Raw genomic sequence first — 23072 nt, forward strand, 5'->3', positions numbered from 1 at the left:
GAAATCAGCCGTGGCTCCGTCTGGAGGCCTGGGAGCGCTCCTGCCTGCCACTCTGGCTCCTCAGGCCTCCGGTGCGCTGGACCCCAGCTGCCCGCGCCCATCCCGGCCACACCGTGTCCCCGGCCCAGCTCAACCGCCCGCTTCTTTCCCTGCTAAAGACGCCCTTACCGGCTCCAGGACTCGTCCAGACCCCGATGCCTGGCAGATGCATGGCTCCACGGGCACAGGCGGCACAGAGGAGGAAACTGAGGCACAGTGGACAGAGGGACTTGCCCAAGATCTGCCTGTCTTTCCCTGGCACACCCATTGGCACACTTGTGCATACTCACACATCTATTCATATCCCTTCTCACACTTACGTGCTCTCACACCCATTCATGTGCTTTTACACCCATTCACGCGCAGCCTATTTACACACACACACCCCCACGCCCACCCATGCACACTCAACTGCTGTCGCCATCTACTCTGTCTGCAGCAGGCCTGTGGCCAGCGCCCTGGCCTGGGTCTGGGCCTCACCCTGCACTGTGGACACTGAGGCAGCCTCATTCCTCTGGTCCTGCCTGTCTCCTTGGGTTTCCCCCAATGCCCCTTCCAGCTGGAGGGAGGGCTGAACACCCTGGCGCCCTGGAGGTCACTGTCAGGTTCAAGCTACCCCACCCCCTCCGCCACCGCTCGGCCAGCTGCTAGGCCGGCAGGCTCCCGCGGGGACACCTGCACCGTGAGGCAGGTGGTGCACTTGAGACTTGGTCACTCTTGCTGGGGAAGCAGTCAAGGGGACCCGCCCCTCCTCCCTGCCCGAGGCCTGGATGGAGAAACCCTCGGTGAGAGCAACCAGGCCGTGCCCGCTTGCCACACCCTTGTCCCTGTGGGCGGCCTACCCACCCCCTCCGGTGTCCGCAGACGTCATGTGGCCGATGCCCGGGGCAGCCGGCGCCGTGTTTCACCAGGAAACTGAGGCTCAGAGATGTTGAGTGATTGCTCTGCCAGCTGACATCTGGCCTGGCCAGGGCCCGTCCGGTCTGGGTGCTCAGGAAGTCCCAGCTCCTCCTGTCACTCCAGGCCCAGAAAGAGCCGGGCTGTTCCGAGGGTCCGAGGGTGCCGCTTGGCCCAGCGTGCTCGCTCAGGGAAGGTGCTCACCACATGGGGCCAGGCTTCTATGTGCCTGTGTGACCCAGAGCCAGGGCCTGGCCCAGATGCCCGTCTCCAGCCCAGCCTGGTCTCCCTTCGGGTGCGTGACCTTAAAATCTGCGGGCCTCTCCATTCAGCCTTGGGCGCGTCTGCAGAGCAGCTGAGGATTACAGCGCCCTGAGGCTGCTGGGCTGCGTGCCAGGCTCCCGGGCACAGATGTGGGGGTGACTGTCAGCCACATGTGCGCGCAGAGCCCCGCCCCCATCTGGGAGGCTGATGAGATGCTGCAGAGATGTTGCCCTGGAGCCTTGATTCCCCGATCGCGGTGGCTGTTTGTGAGTGTCCCGCGGCTGTGTGCCTGGGGTCCTGGGCCAGGGTGGGTCGTGTGCGTGCGTGTCCAGTGCCCCTCCTACCTGAGGGTGGAGCTCACGTCCCAGCACGGCGAGTCCTGTGTGTCCACCCTCAGGACCAGCACCAGCATCCTCACACCCCACTGGAAGGCGTGTGGGGCTCCCTAGTCTGGCTCAGATGGCCAAGCCCTGAGCGCCCCCCAGTGCTCACCTGGGGAGGTTCCTTGGGCTCAAGGTCACCCCCAGACAAGTGCATGTCCACCACGCCCACGTGCCCTTGAAGTCAGCCACGATGGAAGTATTTACACCGCAGCAATTGGCAGGCAGTATAACCCGGACTCCCCTGCATCCCCCAGAGCAGATTGTCAAAGGTGCCCTCATCACCGCGACTTCAGCCTGACCTTTCATCCTTTCTTGGCCACAGTCTTCCCGGGGGGCTTGGGGCTTCCTCCTGAGCAGAGCTCACCCTTCTTTTGAGGATCTTGCTTTGTGTCAGTGGCACCACTCTGCCCATGGGCCTCCTGCCCAGAATTAGACACGGCTGTGAGAGGGGCATCTGGGCGACCTGGAGGCCTCACGGCGGTGGCTGTCACGTGTGGACGGTGACAGCTTTGTTGGCATGGGGTCTGAGGGTGGACACTGGGAAGGTGACCTGGCTCTGCAGGAAGGGGAGGGGAAGTAGGTTTTGTGATTTTGGTTCTCGGATTGGGAAAAGCTGGACTTTTACCTGGAGAGAGGGCCGAGACCATTTGTGATTGAGTAGGGCGCGCTCACCTGCTGGGCCTGGCACACCCTGCAGGCCCCGAAGGCCACATGGCCGTCAGCGCCCTCTCTGATGGCAGGGCTGGGGGGTTGTCTGATGTGCTGGCATCTGGTGAGTCACTGTCTTGGAATGTCCATGTTTACCTCTTTGAAAATGGTACCAAAGCTGCACTGGATTTGTGTGGGGTTTGGTCCCCCCGTGTGGTAGCTCCTGCTGGCCGGGTGCTCCCCACAGGCCCCCCGGCTGTGCGGCTCCAGCTGTGCCCTCGTGTGCACAGAGGTGCCAGGACTGGGGCCATGTGCATGGGACAAACTTGGAGACACAGACTCTGCAGTCCCCGAGGCCAGTGTAGACGTGGCCCCGTCTGGAATGTCCCCACCCTATTCCTGGAGGTGAGAAATTTCTCTCTGCCGGAGAACAGCTGCGCTGAGAAGGTGGCCCTTGCTGGCAGGACCCCAGGGGCGGGCGGGGACCGCCATGGCTCCCCTCCCCTTTCCCTGTCCTGCTCTGTTGGCCTCTGCCCCACGAAGTCCACCTCCAGTCTCAATGCCTGGACAGCCGCGTGGACACTTTGGTTAGGGGTTGCCCCAGCACTGGGCCCCGACGGACCCAGGGAGGCGTCTATTGTGGCACCTGAGCTGAGACCCAACGGAAATGGAGAATGAGCTGGGCTGAGGGGGTGAGAGGGCTGCCAGGCAGAGGGGAGAGGGGCGGGCAGGACAGGGCTCTGGGTGTGAGCAGAGGCAGGAGGAGCTCGGGCAGGGGGCGGGGCAGAGACCAGGGCCTGGAATGGCCTGTCACCCCGGGACTCTGTTCGCTGGGTCACATTTGCATTTTAGAAAGGTCATCCCACCTGGAAAAAGCCAACGCAGGGAGGCTGCTGGGAGCCTGCTCAGAGCCTGCTCCCTGCATTTGGCATTAATGAAAGGCAACAAAACCTCCCAAACCTGTCTCCCACCACCTGCCTTCCCAGGGACTACACCCAGGGCTGCCCCCCACCCCCACACCTCCATATCAGTTCACCCTTTCAGCTCCAGGAAGACTGTCCCCAAGTAGGTAGTTGTGGGGTGCCCAGGTCCCCAGGGCCTGGGGAGGTGAAGAGCAGAAATGGGGCCTCCCTTTCTTCAGGGGCCCTGGGTCCAGGTGGCTGGGCCCTGCGCTGGGCCCCCTCCCTACCCCCCAGGCTGGCGAGGGCCCTCCGTGGGGCCAGGCCTGGTCATCCAGGCGAGCGACTCACGTGGGGGGCAGCAGCAGGCCGTGTGTTAATAGCAAACCCATTACCTGCCCAGGTCACCTCATGGGAGGGACAAGTGGTTCATTGAGGGTGATTTGCTGCCCGTGGCTCTGCACGCTGGGGTGGGGGAGATTTAATTACCGGGAAGCTATACACCGGATCTCCGAGGGGACCAGGGTGCTCCGCCTTCCCTCCCTGTGGAGCTTCTGTTCCCCAGGTGACCAGGCCCCAGAGGTGGCAGCCCGGGCACCGCCCCTCTCTCCCGGGTCACAGCGGCACAGCCCCTCGGCTCACCGTGGACACCTGGGGGGAGGGAATTTTTTGGCTACTGCCAAGGGTGTGGCTCCCGCCAGAGCCAGCTGGGGGTCCCCTCTCTCTTCTCCACCCTTCCCTGGGTGGGGGTGGGGTTTGGGGGGGACCCAGCAGTGGAAGTGAGGAGGGAGCCGAGGGAGAGGCAGGGCCTGGGACTGGCCAGCTCAAGGTTCCCTCCCCAATCTGGCCGCTCCCCTGCTGAGGCGAGGGCGGGAGGTGCCCCCGCTCCCTCTCCCCGGGCCCTGGGTCTGCCCTGGGAGCGCCCAGGGCCGCGTGGTGCTAGCTGAGGAGGGCCGGGGCCCAGGTGTGCCTGGCGGCCTCTCCCGCCCTCTGGCTCTGGGCGCTCTCTGGCCTGGCAGGCCCCAGCCTCGCGGGCTGGTTTGGGCGCTGTCTCCTCAACGCCATCTCGGTTTGAAAACCGTCCCCTGCCAGGGCCCAAGCAGGCCCCGACCTTGCCCTCACGAGCTCCAGAGTCAGGTTCCTTGTCTGCGCCAGGAGACGAGGCCGGCTCAGGGCCCCCCCGCGCCCCACACGGAGCCGGTGCCTCAGCCCCTTTCTCAAAACAGAGGGGGCTGTGCCCCAAGTTCCTGAGCCCAGGAAGAGCTGCCAGCAAGGCGTGTGCATCGTCTTTCCCCCTTTCTATTCTGGGAAAAACTGGACGCCATGTCCCCCGCGGACCCCCCTCCCCTCCCCCGCCCCTCGTCTCCCCCTCCCTCTCCCTGCCCCTCCCCATCCTCCCCTCCAACGTCTCTCTCCTCCCTCCCTCTCCTCCTTCCCTGCTCTGTCCCCCTCCCTCTCCCCATTTCTCTCTTTTTTAAACTGGCAAAACTCTCTAAAGACAGAGTGAGCAGCTTTGGTGGATGCTGAGCTCCCCGTCGCTGGGGGTGTTCAAGGGCGGGGGGATGGGCATCTGGGGGATTTTGGGAAGGGGGTGTGGTTGCGGATGGGCCTGGAAGACCTTTTGGGGGGGAGGTGCCTGTGTCTCTGCCCTTCCAGTGCCAGCCAGCAGCCCCCAAACCTCCGGGCACACTTCCCCGCCCGCCCTGGTGTCCCCTGGCCGTGGGCTTTGTCCGGCGTGAGGCTGCCGTGCGAGGGGCCCTGGCGGGCAGCTCCCCAGGGGGCCACATCCCTCGGTCCCTGTGGCGCAGAGGGCCTGCTGCCCTTTCTTTGCTCGGCTCCCGCTCGGCTCCCGCTCGGATCCCGCTGTTCCCGCTGACGTGGACCGGGGCAGGCTGTGACTCAGCGCCCGTCCCCACACTGCAGCGGCCTGGCGCGGCCTCGGCCGGGAGCCGCAGAGCAGGGTGCCTGTCTGGGAGACGCGGGGAGGAGCCAGGACACGGAGGGCCCCTGGGGACAGCCCCTCCTTGTCCCGGGTGAAGAGCCTGCGGGCCGCCGCTCAGCCTTAGTCACCGCCGAGGGGGCTGGGTGGACACGGCGGCCCCTCCTGGGAGGCCTTTGTGCGACTTTGCAAAGACGCTGGAGGGCCAGAGGGAGTTTCCCATCACGCTCAGCGTCCCCCTCCCCCTCTGAACCCCCAGTCCCAGGTGGCTGCAGAAAGTTAGCCCCTTCCGAAGCCCCGTGTCGGGCGCCTGGAGAGGAACCGAGGCAAGGCAGTGCGAGCGTGCACAGCAGGGGTGATCAGGAGTGAGACATCAGTCACCAAAAGCAGAGGCGTCCTCGTCCCTGGGAGCTTGGGTGGCCGCTCGCCCAGCCCAGGTGGGGCCCAGGCATCCCCACCTGCCCCTGAGAGCCAGCACTGGCCGTGCAGATAGGCCCACAGAACCAGGCAGCACTCGGGGCCCGCTGCCAAGGCTCGGGGCCAGCTGGAGGGCAGGCGTGGGCAAGGTCAGCGTTTCCTCCCAGCCCCCGGCCCTGTGGGTCAGCGGCCCCCGCCCCCTGTCCGGCTCCAGGCCCTTGGGGTTTAGTATCACCCAGTAAACACCGCAAGGGAAGCAGCAAGATGGAGGGACGGCCGGACTGAGGTCCCTGTCGAGGCCGAGGGAGGACACAGGGGAACTGGGAGCTGACTCAGCCGGGCTCCGGGGAGGGGCCTCGGCGAGGTGGGGGGACCTGGCGTGGAGCCGAGCCTGCCCGCCCCGCAGCACGCCTTCAGGAGAGTCAGACTTTGTTTAAAAGGTCCCCGCCTTGGAGAGAAGACTCCGGCTGCTGTGGTCAGAGTTTGCTATAAATTTTCCAAACAAAGCAGATTGGGGAGATAACGACCCCAACTGGGTAGCTGGGGGAACAGATTGATCACGTGCGGGGAAGCCGGCACCCCCTTTGAAGTGAGGCTGTGGCTGTGTTTAAGAGCCGGCAGATGGTGGAAGGGTGTCCTGTCGCCTCTGCACGGCTGCAGTGTCAGCCGTGCCCACAGACGGCTTCACGGGAGACTCGAAATCAGGAGGCCAAGGCCTGGCGAGTGCTTGCACCTGATGCCACTGGCCTGGGTGGTGCCGGGAGACGGGGTGCTGAAGACTCAGCCGGGGTGCACACGAGCCCTCTTCTCCTGGTGCGGGGCTGGGCTGCGTGGCTGCAGGGCGTCCACAGCATGAGCTCTGAGTGTCCCTTGGCCTCCTGGCCGATTTCCTGTCAGGAATCCCTGTGACCCTGCGGCCCTGCAAGGAAACAGAACGTTGTCACTCCCTGGGGCAGGCCCCATTGCATGCCTGGGGGGACTCTGGGATGGTGGCTCTGATATTTAAGACCGAAAAGACCCACGGGGGACAGCAGAAGAGGACCTGGCAGACAGCAGCTCATGCACGTGTCCTGTGGCAGAGACAGTGCAAGGGCAGGGAAGGAGACGGGTGGGTCCGGGAGAGCGACCGGGTGGGCAGCTGGCACAGGCCACACTGGGACCTTGGCGACCGAGGTGGAGTCTGCGCTTCATGCTAAGCGTGAGCGAGGCCACGGGTTCCGGGGTCTGGTGTGACTTTTACCAGGCGCCCTGTAAGTTCTGGGTGCAAGGGAGCAAGAGCAGAAATGAGCAGGTCAGTCTGGAGGCTTCGTGGGAACCCAGGAGAGAGAGAGGGTGCAATGAAGCAAGAACCAGGGGTTAAATTTTCAGGTATTTTGTGAGCTGGCTGTTAAACCTAGCCATCATCAAAATTCTTATTCTATATTAAAAGAAGGTATTAAGACATATAATTTATATTTTGTAAAATGTTTTCTATAACAAAATTAAAAATAAATTACACATAATTGATGATTCACAATTAAATTATGTGGGATTACCCTATAGTCCAGCCACGCCACTTCTGGGTATAGACCCCAGAACTGAGAGCAGGATCGTGTTCAAAGCAGCACTATTACAACAGCCAGAAGGGGGAGCCCTGGGAGGGGGTGAATGGGTAAGAAAACGCCTCTGTGCGCACAAAGGAATATTATTCAGCCTTAAAAAGGAAGGAAATTCTGGCCCACACTTGAGTGTGAAGCTTAAATAATGCAAAAGGACAATATATGATTCCCCTTATATCGGGTACCTAGAGGGGTGAGAGCCTCAGAGAAAGAAAGTAGGGGCTGGGGGAGTTGAGGGGGACAGTGTTTAATGGGAATAGAGTTTCAGTTGGGATGACAGAAAGTTCTGGAAATGAGTGGTGGTGAGGGCTGCTGTGGTTAATGTCCCTGAACTCTCTGCTTGGAAATGGTTAAAATGGCCACGTTGTATGGTGTGGACACTTTATCACAATAAATCGCGTTGTTGTTAGGAAAAAAATCACACAATTCAATTCTGTGTTAGGCTTGTACGATACAAACGAAATGACCTGCAAGTAGTTATGTTGAAAACGAAGGGAATGAGTACACACTCCTTACCCTTCCCGAGTGTTGGCTGGAGCCCGACTCCCTCGCACCCGCTGGGTCTGATGTGGACACACCTGAGGGTCACCGCCCACCTCGCCTGCCTGTGTCTCACCTTGGCAGGAGAATTCACTCCACAGAAGCAGGCCAGGGCCCCACGCCAGGGTGGCCTTTCAGCCCCAGATGCTAGTGGTCGGGTATCAGGCATGACCGGGGGTGCTGGTCGGTGTGGGGACCCTGGGGGAGGTCGGGTCAGCCGGTCTGCGGATATTTCAGAGGTGGAGACTGATGGTTTGGCTGCGGGGGTGACAGAGGCAGTCTGGGGAGGCCTCGAGGTTTGACCTGAGCACCACTTACCAAGGTGGCGGACGGAGGGCCTTGGAGTTGTGGGAGGTGCAGCAGCTGATGGACCCGGGGCTCTGGGGCTCAGGAGGCCCTACTGTGCGCCAGACTGTCCTTGACAGAATGACCCGTCGGAAGCCCAGGGTGGCCGGGTCAGGGCTGCCCCACCCTTGCTCACAAGCCCCACCTGCGCCGCGGGTGGAGCCGGGGTCAGCGTCCTGCGTTGGGGCCGAATGGCCGTTTCCGCCCATTGATTTCCTCTCTCCCTCTTTTTCCCACACTTGCATTTATTCCGCCGGGCTCGGCCCGTGGGTTGCTCCTTCCCGTTTCCAGAAGGGCCTGGACCGGACTTCACGTTGTGCTTTTCTGACCTGTCCCTGGCCTCCAGTTTTTCTTATTAAAACTAGCGGCCCCCGCCCCCAGCTCCCCTGGCGGCCTCTTGCTGAGGCAGGTACCGTGACGTGGCTGTCTCCGGGAGACGCAGCGCTGACGCAAGGCAGTGATTCAGATGGGGGCTCAAGGTCAGTATGAGTGTCCTGCGGCTGCTGTAACAAAGGGCCGGCGTGGGGCTGAGGACAGGAGTCCGGAGCCTTCACCCCCGCCCCTGCCTCTGGCATCACGTGGCCTTTTGCCCTCCTGAGCTCTCCTTTCTGGTCTCCTAGTCATGGGACTTAGGGCCCATCCAGAATCCCCAGGATGTTCTTATCACAAGATCCGACCTTAGTTACCTCTGCAAAGATCCTTTACCAAATCAGATCACATCTGAGGTTCAGGTGGACGTATCGTTTGGGGCCACCGTTCACCCCACTACAGGTCTACTGATGGGCCTGTGATGGGGGCCCCGTGGTGTCCCTTTAAGACACTTCCCCTGTGGCCGGGCCTACACCTTCCTTTTCCTGCCGCCTCGGTGAGGGCACCGTCCCAGAATGTGGAGACCTTCACGCTGCTATTTTTCTTGCTCAGTTTAAGTTCACTTTCCTCGCTGCTGCCGCTGCTTATTTTTATCTGCCCAGTGCCCCGGCCAGGATGGGTCATCTGGCCCTGGCCCCGGCCCTGACTGCTCGGGCCCTGGGAATGGGGTGGGGGCCCCTCCATGCCGCACAGGGGTTGGGCCTTATAAAAGCCCCGGAGCCCCTGATCCGACGCAGCCACCAGGAGCCATCAAAGGACGGGATGATTAAAGGGCCGGGAGGGATGATTTACGCTGGGAAAGAGGAGGCCGGAGCCTGAATCGTCTTTGAATTTGGAGAAGGTAATTATGACGTGCAGGGCGCTGCCCAGCTGCTTCCCATCTCGTCCGGGAACAGAAACAAAGGAGAAAATGGATGATGTGCAATGAGAGCAGCTGGTTAGACACGAGGGTGAACTTCCTGGCCAGGCGTGTGGCCAAACGCAGGGCTGGGTTTCCTGAGGGTGTCTCCGTATCTGGAGGTGTCTGACCTGGCAAGGCGCAGGGGCGTGGACTGGATGGGCTCAGGGCACTTTGGCAGGGGCAGTTGGCTCCCTCCTGCCATTGTTCTGTGGTGCCCACGGGGAGGCTTTTGGTGAGGTGTGGGCCGGGCTGGGCTCCCCGAGGAAATAGGGGTGTGTTTAGGCCGCAGTGAACGGCATGAGTAATGCACAGAGAGCTGGGCCCCTGCTAACATAGCGGCGGCACTCGGCTCGCCAGCGCCCTGGGGGGACAGTCACCTGGGGGCGGCCACCCGCCAGGTGCTTCTCCTAAAACACCGGCTAAGGAAGCTGGACGTGGACCGGGCGGCCTCTTCCCCGGGCTGTGATGGGGGCTGTTTCTTAGGGGCAGTGGCGCGTCAAGCTCCCAAGGCAGGGTGTGGGCTGTCCGGCAGGCCAGGTGCCGGGTTTCCAAGAACTCCCCGGCTGGAGGCCACGGCCGCCGCCGCGGCTCAGTGATGGTGGTGGCGACTCCATTTCTGAAGCCGGGCTCCCAGGCAGACGAGGGTGTGTGCATCTGAGATGTCTGTGGTTTCGCAGATCCATGTCCACAAACTCACTGGGTTGAAAATAGTTCAAAATATCCAAAGCATGAGGGAGGAGTGACTGGCTACTTTTCTTAAAAAGGAAGGACTTGATTTCATCTACTTAAAAGAATCCCTCTCCAGCCCCTAAGCCTCATGCATCCTCCACATGAGATTCCTTGCACCTTTGGGGTCCTTCAAAAATGGGGGTGTGAGGGCTGGGAGGGGCATGTGATGAGCACCCAGAGGTGCCGGATGTGCTCTGCCCCCTGCCACCTGTGTGAGTGGCCCACCTGCGGGAGGCTGTACTGTCCCGCTGACCTTGGTTAGAGACCCCGGGTCCAAGGTGGGGCTAACTGGTTCAGCCTGGGGGTGGGGGTGCGGGAACACACCCCTTCAATGGTCATGCAGACCTGCTGGCCCTCCTGGGCCCCCGAGCCTGCTGCTTCTCCATTTCCAGGTCCTCCTTTGTCCCCAGCCCCTGGGATGTCACTGTCCTGGTGGAAAGGCCAGGCCTGGGGGCCCAGATGGAGAGGAAGCCCCTGGGGCAGCCGTCTGCGCCCCATCCTAAGCCTGCCCTTCAGCCTCTGTGACTTCTTACTGGGGGAGACCGAGGCCAGCACTCTGCCTCCTAGAAGCCCCGTGTCGTGGAGACGAGGTGGCCCCGGCCCCGGCTGTGGAGACGCGCGCCTTCTCCTGCGCTGGACCCGGACGCGCCTCCGCCGAGGGCGCAGCAGCGACCCGCGCCCCTGCAGGGGCGCGCCCGGCCGCCGGGCCCTGCGCCCCGGGTGCCAGGGCTCTGCGCTGCCCCGCGGCCTGGACTCGGGGCCGGCAGGCGCGGATCCCCCGGCCGCCCGCGCCCTTCCCTAGCCCCGGGGGCGCGGAGCGCGGGAAGCCGCGCGCGGGGAACTTTGTTCGCTGCGTCCATAAAGCTCCCGCAGAAGGAGCCGCGCGCCCCAGGGAGAGGCAGGACTCGCTTCTCCTCTCGGCCCGCCCCGCGCGCCCGCCTCCACATCCGCCCACATCTGGCCGCTTCGGGGCGGGGGCGCGGGCCGGGGCGGGGCCGGGCCGGGCGCGGGGCCGGGGCGGGGGCCGGGGCGGGGGCCGAGGCGAGGGCCGGGCCGGGGCGGGGGCCGGGGCGGGCGGGTCGGTCGCTGTCCCTGGGCACGGGACGCTCGGGTCCGGGCTCCACGGCCCCGCAGGCGCTCCTCGGCCCCCGCCCCTCGGGCCGCCTTGACGGGCGGGCGCGGCAGCCAGTGCGCGCGGGGAGGCCGGGCCGGTGCGGGAACCCGATCCGCCCGGGCGGCGGGGGCGGGGCGCGCGGGGCGGGGAGGCCGGCGCCCGCGCCTCCCCCATTCATTCAGCCGAGCCGGGGGCCGAGGGGCTCGGCGGCTGCTCTGTGGGCGGCGGGAGCGCGGGCGCGGCGCCTCCAGCGCGGCCCGGCCGGCGCCTCCTCGCCGCTGCGCTCCGCGCGCCTCCTGCCCGCGCGCCACCATGTCCGACCCCGCGGTCAACGCGCAGCTGGACGGGATCATCTCGGACTTCGAAGGTGGGTCCCGCGCCGGCCACGGCGCGCTCGGAGGCCCCGGGGTGGGCCGGGCGCCCGGCGGCGGGGCCGGACCCTCGGCGGGCGCCCCCCGCGCCCCTGCGCCCCCGCCCGCGGGGAGGCCGAGGGGGCCGCGCGCCCCGCGCCCGCCGCTCGGGTTTCCTTCCTTTTATTGTTGTTCGTGCTCGCGGGGGGCAGCCGCCCCCTCGGGGCTCCGCGGGCTCCCCGGGAACTACCCGGGCGCGCAGCTTCGCTCTCGGCGCGCGGCCCCGCGGCCCGGCGGCGGGTCGGGGGTGTTCGCGCCCCGCCTCCCCGAGCGCCCCCACAGCAGCCCCGCGCGGGGCCGAGCCGAATCCGGGCCGGGCAGGGCCGCCGAGCCCAGCCGGGGGCGCGGCCGCGGGGACACGGCGCAGGCCGCGGCACGGGCCGCAGTGGGTCGCCGGATCGGACCCCCCCGGGCCGGGACCCCTCCGCGCCCCCCGGAGTCGGGCTGGGGGCGGGGGCTGCGGGAGGAGGGGCGCGGGGGAGGGGCCTGCGGCCGGCCGCGGGAGCTTTGGGTCCCCTCCCCCCTCGGAGTTTACAAAGTGAGGAGAGACTGGGGGGGCTCCCCCCGCGGAGCGCGGCCGCGATCCCGGCCCTGGGCCGGGGTGCGCACTCGGTGGCCTCGTGACCGCCGCGGCCTGCGCCCTGCGCCCTCGCCCGGGCTAAATAAAGCGGCCGGAGGGGAAGCGCACACAATGGTCCCCGCGCCCGGCCGGATTTCGGAGGGGCGGTCCGCGCCGGGCCCCGAGCCCCCGCCCCTCGAAGGGGCTCCCGCGGCCCTGGGCAGAGCCCTCTGGTGGGCCGAGAGGGGCTGGGCAGGAGGAGCCCCAGAAGTCCAAGTGCGCATCTGGCGGGGGTCCTGCCCCTGGCAGAGCTGGGGCTGGATCTGAGTGTCCAGAGCCTGCCCCACACGGCCCACCTGGGGCGGCGGGCGCGGGGCCACCTCCTGGCCAGCAGAGCCTCCGCGGTGGTTGCAGGCTGGGCCTGAGCTGGAGCAGGGCGGGGGTGGCCGGGGGGCCCTGGTCCCCCACACCAGTGGGCAGCACCATCCACTGTGGCTGGCGGGGTGGGGGCCTGGCTGAGGCACCCCGGGCAGCCCCGGGGCTGATCTGCTGAGCTGGATGCCGTGTCCCCCGCCGGCCGGACATTTGGGGCCGCCTTGTCCTACCTGGGTCCCCTGTCTGCCGCTTTCTCTTTCGCTTTCTGCCTGCACCACAGCAGCCCCCCCTGCGCTCCGCTCCGCGGAGACTGTCTCCACGGCGGCTCCGGCCTCTGGGGTTTTCCTCACGGCCTGAGTGGAGGAGCGGCCGGCCTGGAGGCGGCTGCCCCCTGCCGGCCCCGGACTGTGTGTGGGACCCAGAGGGCCGGCTGGCGTGGGTTTCTGGGGAAGGACGGGATGGCGGGGCTGGATGCAGAAGCGGGGGCTGACTGCTGAAGTTGGTGCCACGTAGGTTGTTGGCGCCCCTGCGTGAGTCTCCTTGTAACTCCGTCCTCACCCCGACTGTCCCAGCTGGACCTCCCGACCCTCCAGTGCGGCCCAGACAACGGCCCATTGAGACCACGCTGGTGTGACAGTTGGCAGCCCTGGGACTCCCGGGGGGTTTCTCCCTCTGCAGGGGCGGGCCTTGGGCCCTCTGGCTCCGCGTGGACTCCAGTCTCCCCCATGTGTGCCCTGATGTGGGGTGTCTGGCGTTAGGAATCCCGGCTCCCCCAGTGCAGGTGTGAGCGAGTGTGAGCATGTGTGTGCGCGTGAGGGCCCCTCATGGCCTGCTTGGGCACCCCAGTGGGCCCGGGAGCCTGGCGTAGAGTGGGTGCTGGGGACGGCCAGCCGTGGGCGGGCATGGGAAGGAGAGGTCAGGCACCAGCGACAATGGGCGATAGAAGCTGGCAGGGCTGGCGCTCGGAAAGGTCACAGGCTAACGGGGGAAGCCCACGGAGCAGGCGGACCTTGGCCGCGGTCGAGGTCAGAATTTGATTGCAGGAGGAAGGAGGAGAGCATTCCGGCCAGGGGCGGCCAGCAGAAGCGGGGGAGACCGGAATGAGCTGGTCCTGGAGGGGGCTGGGACGTGAGGAGGGGCCAGCTCTCGAGGACGGTCAGCTGGGCCAGGCCAGAGCCCCGAGTGTGGCTGCTGGGAGACTGCACGGCCCTGGCGAGCCCCCAGCGCACCGGGCAGGAGGCGTGCTGCTTGGACCCCCGGGGCCGCTGCGTGGGGCTCGGGGTCTGCAGGTAGGGCACGAGGGGTGGAGGACCCTGCCAGCCTCACGGCTCGCCCCGGGGAGCTGAGATCGGTGGGCTTGGGCCCCGTCAAGAAGCACCCTCGGTTGCTGAAGGGCAGAGACCCAGGGTCCACGGTCAGAGCAGCGCGGACTCTGAGCTGTGCCGATCGATACTGGGGGTGAATTTCCAGCGGAGCTGGCATCCTGGAGTCCTGCAGGGGGTGTCCCAAGGACCCCACTCGGGAATTCTGGGAGGTCGGGGCGCTTGGCAGTGTCAGGACAGAGGGGCGCCCTGCAGGGTGAGGGCAGCGCCGGGGCGGGTGCGAAGTGGGTGCTGCCCGGAGGCACGCGTGGGGTGTGAGGAGCGGGGCCCGGAACTAGAGGCATTGTGTCCTGGACAGCTCCCCCTGCCCGAGGGGGGCCCTGTTCTTTTCATCATTTTATTGCGCGCCTGTCCCCACCCTCAAGGACTGGGCCTGCTGCAGCTCCTGAGGGTGAGGGTCCTGGGTGCTGCCCGAGGGGCGTGGGTGAGAGTTGGGCTCAGGCCCCCCATTGCCCCTGGGACTGAGAGCACCCCGTGTGCTCCATAAACACTCCCCGCCTTTCCCGTCCCTTTAAGGGTGCTCTGGGGCTGCTGAAGGCCCCGTGTAGGGACGAGGAGAGTGTCCTGTATTCGCTGGTGCGATTTTTTGGCTCCCATTTCCCTGCACAAACAGGCACTGCAGAGGCCCTGCCGCTTCGCCCCTGGCGTGGCGGGCAGAGGGCGGCCCTTCCTTGGTGTCGGGGGTCCTTGGCCGGCCGGCCTTGGGAGTCAGGCCGAGTGGTTATCAAGCGCCGTGGCTGCCCGTCTCTGCGCCAGCTGTTGGCCTGCCCGCACTGTCTGCCGCGCCAGCCCTGCGCGCGGGAGGGAACCCAGGAGCTGTCCGTGTTTGTGCAAACAGCACCTGCCGGGCCCAGGCGCTCTGGTCCTTCCCGGAGGCAGGAGGCCTGGGGGGCGGGGGAGGGGGCCGCAGGGCGGGTCTGGGGTGGAAGCTGGCGGCTGCGCCTGCTGTCTGGCGTTCAGACCCCGGCCACGGGCTCCCCGTGGCTGCCTCCGGCGCCCTTTCCTCCCTGGAGGGCCAGGCTGTTGCTTGGTAATGGGGCAGACCCGTCCTTAGTGAACGCCAGTGGCCTCTGAAGTGATGGGTCCTGCGTTGCGCCAAGAGGTGGGGCCTGTGGCCAGCAGCACCTGCCGTGCGGCCGCTCGCTTGTGCGGCAGGAGGACGTGCTGGTGGCGGGGAGGTCACGCCGCTGCCTGGAGCCCGGGCTCTGCCGGTGCTGCCTCTGCCTCTGCAGCTAGGACAGGCAGATCCTATTAGGGGGTGCCCCTCCTGGCTGCAGCACCCGACTGGGTGCCCACCTGACCGGGCACCCACTGGACCCAGCACCCACTGTCCCATTGTGGGGAGGGAGACAGACGCAGCTGCTGGCAGAGCACCTGGTCAGCGGGCACCTGGCTGGGTGGAGAGTTAGACCCGCCCAGGCGGGTGTGGTGCTTCCCCGCCTTAGGGACCTGGAAGTAGAAGGGGTCAGAGGCCACGGTAAGGCCTGCTTGATCCCCTGGGGATGAGCCTGGGTAGATTCAGAGCCGGCAGATTCAGAGCACCCAGGAAGCTGCTGTGGGGTCCCTCTGAGGTGGGCAGCACTGGGCTGCTCCTGGCTGAGCTCGCGGAGCCCCTGCCTGGCCTGGGGGATGTTCTGTGTGACGGCCACACCCTCTCCGCGTGGGTGCAGAGCTGGGGCTCTGGCTGCAGGGCTCCTGTTCCATGCCCTCTGCGTCACCTGCCCGCAGCAGTGCCAGGCGGGTGACCTCCATGTGGGCATGCACTGTGTGCCCTGACCGTGGAGACAGGCTGTGGGGCCAGCGCCTCCCAGCTTCACTGGCAGCCTGCCCGCCTGGGTGTGTGTGGGGGAGGCGTCGGGTCCTGCACCTCCGTGTGTTTCCTGCAGAAGCCCGGAGAGGGTCCCGGGCTGCCCTTGACAAGAGCCAGCGAGGAAAAATGGGCAAACAGTGGCTTTCTTTCCAAAGCCCTCTCGATTTTTCCCAAATTTGGTGGCTCTCTGAGTTGCTTATGAGCTTGAAGGCTCTGGAACTCTCTGGAACATGGTCCCAGAAGGCTGAATCAGCCAAACAGCCGGCAGTTGGCTCCTAGACGCCCCTGGCGCCTGGGGGCATTTCTGGGCCGGGCTGTTTAATTTGGTCTGGAGGGAGGCCGCGCGCCCCAGGGACCAGCAGACACTCTGGAAACTCCAAGTCTGTTGTCATTTTTGAAAGTGCTGCCGATGCCCAGACATGGAGGCCGAGGGTGCAGAGGACAGTCTCGTCCAGCGGGAGCATGACCATTAGGCCCCCCTCCCTCGCCCCAGCACCCAGGCCCCCGGAGAGGCAGGGGCCGAGGAGTCCCAGAAGGAGACTCTTCTGCTTCTTTCTTTCCCGATCGGTGCATTTCCCTGTTCTCCTCTTTCCCGGTTCCTGGGTCTCTAACCTCCGTCCTGGCAAGCCAGGCCCCCAGCACACCCCTGCCTGCCCTGCTCCCTCCTCCGGCCAGCGGCCACGCGGCCTCCCCTGCAGAATCCAGGCAGCCAGGGCCCGGGCCTGGGCGCTGCAGTCACCTTCCCCCTGGCTGCGGGGCTCCTGCGTCCTCATCCCCAGGCCTGGACCCTGAGTCTCCACATCGGGGGGGGGGGGAGCCAGGGTCTCCACATGGGGGGGGGAGCCTGCTGAGCGGGGCCCGGAGGCAGGGGAGGTGGCCCCCACCTCCTGTTTGCTTAGCCAGTCCTGCTGCTCCTCGAGGGACCAGGCAGGGCTCCGTGATGGCGCCTGGTCAGCTCTCACCTTGTAGGTGTGCGGTGCGGGTAGGGGCGGGTACCCAGGTCTTCCTTGGGCTGGGGGCTGGTTTCCCTGCCCCCCGCCACCAGCTGCTGCTCCCCGTGCCCAGTGTCCTTGCTGGTACGGGAAGGGACCGCTCTGGGCTCTTTGAGGCCGGCGGCGTTTCTTGCCGATGGTTCTGTGTCTGCTTTCTCCACCCGCCCCCCCGCCCCCCAAGCCAGGCCGCCTGGGGCTTTCCACCAGGATCCCATTCGGACCCCCGCCGCCCCTCCCCGGGTGCAGGGAGCAGGCTCCGAGCTGGGGGATTTGGCTTCCACGTGGGTGGGCAGCTCCCCAGCGAGGGCCAGGCCAGCCCCCTGCGCCGCGTCCCCTGGAGACGGGTCTTATCTCCAGCACAAGCAGTTTTCCTGGCCCCGAACCAGGCCTGTCCCTGCCTCCGTCCCACAGTGACGATCAAGGGAAGGAGACTCCCAGCTCGCTGGGGTTGGTTTTTCTCCTCCGTTCAAAATGACGTGCTGGAACCCCGTGTCCTCCGAGGCAGGAGGGGGGTCTTGTGAGCTGGAGTTTGTTTACCCCGCAGCTGTCCGTGAGCCAGCTAAGTCCTGCTCTGGTCCATGTTTGGGGGGGTCCAGGCATGAGCCCAGGTGACGTTAGGTCTCAGAGGGCTTCCTGGAGGAGGGAGCACCCGGCCAGAGTCCTGTGGGGCTTCTCCAGGTGCTGCTGGGCAGCTTCCCTTGCAGTTCTGTCCACTTGGGGTTTGCTCGGAAGACCCTGCTGTGCCCCAAGATGGGAGGGGGTGGGCTGTGCTTGTAAGCATGTGAGCGGGGGGCGGGCGGGGAGGAGGCTCCCGGCCCCATCCTCCTGGCCAGGAGAGCTGGGGGACTTTGAAGAGTCCAGACAGGGGAAGGCCCCACTTGTTAGCTGAGATGGAGCAGCCTGCAGCGTCGGGCCCTCAGAAAACCTCAGAAAGGGCTGCTTGCTTTCTGGCTCAGCTATCAGAGAGAGAGGGGTGGGGGGGCCCTCTCCAGGCCTGGAGTGAGCGGGGAAAGCCGTACCCACAGCCTTGCAGCGGGAGAGGGAGGTGGGCTTGTGTGTGTCTTCCCTTCTGGGCTGTGGCCCCGCGTCCCAGCTCTTGGCCGGGGAAAACACGGGTCTTGGGCAGCTGTCGGGGGGTGGGGAGGACCGAGAGGGAGGAAATCTGCCCCTCCCTGTAGCCCCCACTCAAATATTTACATCTCCGAGTATTTAAATGGCGAGGCCCGCTCCAGCCAACAGCTGCCCGGAGCCGGCTGTCCACTCAGCCCCTCCCCCGGCCTCCCTCCTGCATTCTTTGTCCCTCACCCAAGTCCAGCCCTTCCAGCTGTTGCCCGCACTGGCCGCTGGCGCTTCCTCCGGCCGTGCTGGTGCTGTCGAGTGTCCGTCGGCTCCTTGCTGAGCACCTACTGGTCTGGAGCCCAGCGAGGTGGACGCGCTTGCGTGGTCAGGGCTGGGCCAGCGCCCTGCTGGAAGCCAGTCCGGTCCTCCTGACGTCAAGTCAGACCTGCTTCCATCTGTCCCTCTGTAGGGCTGCCCCCACCTGCCCGCTGTGCGGGGAGTCCCAGCCTGCTCAGTGGGGGTGCTGGGCACCCCGGGTCCAGAGCCTGAGGCCTAGGGGGGGCTGCCTTTGCTCCGCTCTGGCCCACATTAGTCAAATAGGAACAACAGTGGCCACTTTGTAGGGAGGCTGGGAGGATTGGGAGAGGTAGTGCAGGCACAGGGTTCAGAGGAGTGTGGAGTGGGTGCACTCTGCTCTGGGGAGCCCGGGGACAGAGCGATGGGTTCAGCATCCTGGCTCAAATCAGCTTTGCCCTGGCCCACGCTGCCACGTTGGACGGGTCAGTAGTGTCTCGTGTCCCCAAGAGGGACGAGACTGAAGCCGCTGCCTCCTCGGTGCCATGAACAGCCACGTAAAGACCTGGATGGGCTCTCGGTCAGCACGTGCTGCTGCTACCAGGCCTGTGGAGAGCGGGTAGCCTTGGCCATTCTGGCCGGAGAATGGGGGCAGAGAACAAGCACTGATTTCTCACAGTCCCGGAGGCTGGGAGCCCAACATCACGTGCCCCCAGATTTGGAGTGGGGTGGGGTGCTGGCTTCATGGTCCCTGTGTGTCTGTTCCCCATGTCTCACTGGCCAGAAGGCTCTTGGGGGCTCCTGGGGGTGGGGTCTCTGCAAGGCCACTGACCCCGCTGAGATACACACCTATGACCTAATCCTTCGCCATAGGGTTAGGGTTCAGCATGAATTTGGGGGGACCTGACCATCCATTTTGTGAGCAGGGACAGGAATGAACAGAGCTGCCTTCGGGGTGTGTGTCTGTTGGGGCGGGGCGAGGTCACTGTGGGAGCAGGCGTGGGGGATCGAGTGGAGGCTGGAGCTGCCTGGGCCCGGACCCGCTGGCCGGCCTCCTGCTGGTGTCTGCGGTGTACACCGCGTGGAGGAAGCCGGGCGGGGGCCCTTCTCTGTCTCAGGTAAACAACGTGGGGACTTTGGCAGCTTCCGGGGGAGTGACCGCCATGCCCCAGTCACGTGGGCTCCTGTCCCCAGCACTTCCTTGGGGTTTGTGATCTACCTGGGAGCTGAGCGGTGGCAATTGAAGCTGGACGTTGACCTTGGGTGGCTTCTGGGAAGGTGGGGGCCGGGCGGGCAGCTGAGCTGGCAGCTCCGTGGGCCCCGGGTCCTGTCCCTGCTGGTGCTGCCTCCAGTGGCTGGTGCTTAGGGCTTCAGCGGGGCAACCATGGGGAAGCAGGGGGCTTTGCCCTTCTGCCCCTCACGCTGGGTGCCCAGCTCAGAACCAGAACCTCCCAGAGACGGGCCAGCAGGTTGCTTTTAGGACGGTTCCGATCAACAGTTGGAGCTGAGAATGATCTGGAACCAGTGCTGCACAGCGGCAAAGGGCTTAGGCTGGGGTTGCGGGAGGCTGGTTAGGCGTGAGGTGTGCAGGCCCGGTCCACACCGCCTGCTCGTGGAAAGCTGGCGCGGACAGCGGCCGAAACAGCAGGCAGCTGGCTGGAGTAGATTCTTTCCCTGTTCTCCCTGTTTTGCAGATTTTCTGCCCTGCACGTAAATTGCTTTTATAGTCAGAAGAGCGATAGACACTGTTTTTAAAAGTTTGTTGTCAAAAAATAAAAATAGTTACTTGTCGAAAAGAAAAGTAACTCCCCAAGGTAATCCTCCGCCCAGAGAGACGGCCCCCGGTTGATGGCGGCAGAGCCAGGACCCCCAGTTCCTCCAGGCTCTCACGTGGGGTGAAGGGGGTGACTCACGGGGTCAGCTGCCGGAACCCCCTGCAGGCTGCGCGTCTTCGGCCACAGAGGGCTGTGTCCGAGCCTCGGTGCTCACCCCGGGCCGGGGCGTGGAGCGGGTGGGCACTGGGCCTCGTGGCTTGAGCAACCAGAGCACCTGGGAGCTGAAGGCGGACCTCGGAAAAGGCCTTCATTGGGCCACACAGTGGCTGAGCTTGTGGACGGCTCAAGGAAGGGGCGTTTCTGTCCTGTCCTTCCTGACCCCCACCAGGACGCTGAGGCCAGAGGGGTCATCTGTGACCCTGGGCCTCCCGGGCAGCCCCCCGGCTCTCGGCCATCTGCAGGACTCTCCCTTCCTGTGTGGTGATGCTGAGGACAGCTCAGCTCAAGTCTGCATTTCCGGTTGAGCGAAGAGTGACCCCTCTCTGTGACCTGCCTCCCCCGAGGCCTCACAGCTGGGGCGGCTTGGCCCCTGCTGGTGTGGGGGGCCCTGGGCAGATTCTGGGTGGGGGAGCTTGGCTCTGTCCTCTGCAGCTGGTGGCCTGCAAGGGAAAGCCTGCCAGGGAGCTTCGCCAGGTGGGGTTCTGGGGGCGGGAGGTCAGCGCTGGGTGACCCACCCGTTCTGGGGTGGGTGGGGGTGGGTCTTCCGGAGGGTGCTCCGGCACCAGAGGCTTCCAGTGGATAGTCAGCCACCCCCGTATGTCCTTCTCCCAAACACCGCGTGCAGATTTGAGGGCTGGTGGCCTGGAGAGGGACCTCGCTCTGTCCAGGTGCAGGGTCACCCCACCTGCCCGAGAGGCCCTCCCACTCCTAGAAAGCACAGGTAAAGGGAAGACGCCTTACAGGGCAGCATGGGCGACTGGACTCCCAGGGTGCTTGGGCCTGTGCCCACCCGACAACCCAGAAGAGGGGGTCTGTGCTGCCTCTAGGGTGGTTTCCCCCTAAACTGCAGATCCAGGGATGATGCAGCCTCAGGGAGCAGCCGAGGGGCTGTTGTGGGTAGGGCCGTGGGGAGGCTTTGCAGCGGGGGTTTGGGCTTTGCAGGGAATGAGCAGGGCTCAGCAGGGGGCCAGTGAGCCAAGAGCTTCCTGGGGCTGCTGCTGACCGCAGGCAGGGCCTTGAAGGATGGTCAGAGGCCAGCCGTCCAGAGCTGAGGCCTGCGAGGTGGGCAGGCCGACTCCTCTGGAGGCCCTGAGGGGTCTGTTCCCGCCTCTCCCATCCCCCCGGGCGCTCCAGCCACCTGTGGTGAGCAGACACCACCTCTCTCTGCCCGTGTCCACCTGGCCATTGCTTGTCTCTCCAGGGGACACTCCTGGGGTTTAGGCCCATCGGGTCTAAATGCCGGATGCTCCTACACTGAGATTCTTCATCACACCTGCACAGGCCCATCTCCTCGACCAGGTCATGGTCATAGTTGGGGGTTATGACTCTGACTTTGGCTTTGCTATTCAGCCCTCTGCCGCCGCCCACCTGAGCAGAGTCTGTCTTGGTGTGATTCGGGTGGGGGCTAGAGTGGGGGTCGAGGCCAGGCTCCGATGTCCTTACAGCGTGGCTGCGAGTGGCCCTTTGTCTCTCTGTGCCTGGACCACCTCTGCACAGGAGAGCCTGGTGGCGCCCGTCCCCCATCCTCTGGGGGACAGGAGCCTGCTGATGGGGTGGCTCCTGGGCCTGCCCCTCCTAGAGCTCTCAGGGTCCCCTGAGGGCAGGGCCGTGGAGCTGACCCTACCCTGCCCACGTGAGTGCTGGTGCCACCTCTCCTCCTGTGGCTGCAGTCACTCCTGTGTCTGCCAGAGCAGGGGACTGGGGTGGGGTGCCACCGCTGAGCTGAGGACCAAGCCCCTCCACGCTCAGGTGCAGGACCCAGCCAGAAGCCCTTGGAGTGTGGAACGCTTTGTGGTCACTGGCTCTGCTCCGGCCAGCACTTGGGAGTGTGGGGTTGCACGTCCCTCCCCCGCCCCTTGGGGGCCTGGAGCAGCTGGACTCCTGGGTGCTGCTCTGACCGGGGCCTGAACTCTGTGTCCCGGGGCTGGCTGTCCCCTGTAATTAGGCGACAGCTCATATCGGCCTGGGCGCTGCCTCCCTGCTGCCCCCTGCTCCCCCCCAGGCCAGGACGCCAGAGACCCCCATCCCGGCCCTGGGTGATGGGGGTGGGGCTCCACCTGGGGGTGCAGGCTTTTGTGCAGCATCTTTAAACCCCTTTGACCACCCCCCCAGGAGTTGGGGTGTGAGGGAGGAGGGGTGGTTCTCTGCTAGGGCCCATCAGGAGGGGCCCCCACCCGGTGTGTGGTATCTGAGAATAGAGAGGGAAGAGGGCCCCCCACGGGGCCACGGGGCACACACTGACCGGGCCTGGCGACTGCAGGGCTGCTGTGGGGTCCAGATGGCACCGCCAGTGGCTGCTGAGGGCCCCAGGCCCGGCTGCACTGAGCCGAGAGCTGCGAGGGCAGGACAGCGGGAGCCCAACCCCAGGCGGTGATGGAGGGGGGCTGGGCACCCCCTAAGGAGTAGCACTCATTGGGCCCCCACGTTTGGGAAAATGCTTGTCAGGGGGAGCAGTGAGGTAGAAGGGAGGCGCAGGGCGTGGGCTGGGAGGGGGCTGCGCTCCACCTGGAACCAGCAGCCCCGGCCCCTCCCCCGCCCCAGGACCCCTGGGGCTTGTGGGCCAGAGAAGAGGGGATGAAAGGGCCCCTGGAACTGAGACCTGTGGTTTCGGGTTTGATGTCAGCCCCTCCCAGGGCTCCCTCCTGCCCTCCCGGTTGCCATTTATCAGGGAACCTTTGACCCCAGGAGGCCTGAAAGGTCCAATGTCCCCTCCCCGCCCTGCAGGCAGGGCCTCTCGCCTACACGCCGGTGCAGGGCCAGGACATTCCTCCCCCGTCTCGCCTTGTCCCCGGCTGCCGCCTCTGCCGTCCCCTGCCGTCCCCTGCGCTGCTCTGCTCTCCGCCGACTGCTGGTTAAAGGGGGGCAAGGCCCTCGACCCCCTTGCGACAGACCTTTCTACACACATGCATGTCCCCATATCACTAGTTCAGTCAAGAGAAAGAGGAAGGGGCCTCCCGGGTGGCGCAAGGGGTCGAGCGTCAGCACTGTGGGGCAATCCGCAGCCGTCCCGGCCGGGGGTGACCCCCCAGGGCGCAGCAGACCCCTCCTGTCTCCCCGCTGCGCCCCTCAGCAGTGGATTTCAGTCCATCTGCCTGTTCTGCTCCCCGCTCTGTCT

The 23072-nt window shown here is 65.5% G+C and overlaps 1 protein-coding gene across 3 annotated transcripts in view; it reads left to right on the plus strand.

Moving 5' to 3' along the window:
• Positions 1 to 23072, plus strand: part of SEPTIN9 (septin 9) — a 115915-nt gene that overhangs the window by 33786 nt on the left and 59057 nt on the right. Inside the window, exon 1 of one of the 3 annotated variants that reach the window (XM_037493744.2) lies at positions 11368 to 11449. The exons of 1 other annotated variant lie outside the window; for it this stretch is intronic. In XM_037493744.2, coding sequence (XP_037349641.1) covers positions 11395 to 11449 — 55 coding nt within the window. In that variant the 5' untranslated portion in view covers positions 11368 to 11394. Of the gene's footprint in view, positions 1 to 11367; positions 11450 to 13662; positions 13716 to 23072 lie in introns of those variants that run through there. One more of the 3 variants, XM_037493745.2, reaches the window with a different exon arrangement.

The sequence above is a fragment of the Talpa occidentalis genome, unplaced genomic scaffold (assembly GCF_014898055.3).
Source record: "Talpa occidentalis isolate TD23 unplaced genomic scaffold, MPIMG_talOcc4v2.1 talOcc4.7, whole genome shotgun sequence".
Taxonomy (NCBI): Eukaryota; Metazoa; Chordata; class Mammalia; order Eulipotyphla; family Talpidae; genus Talpa; species Talpa occidentalis.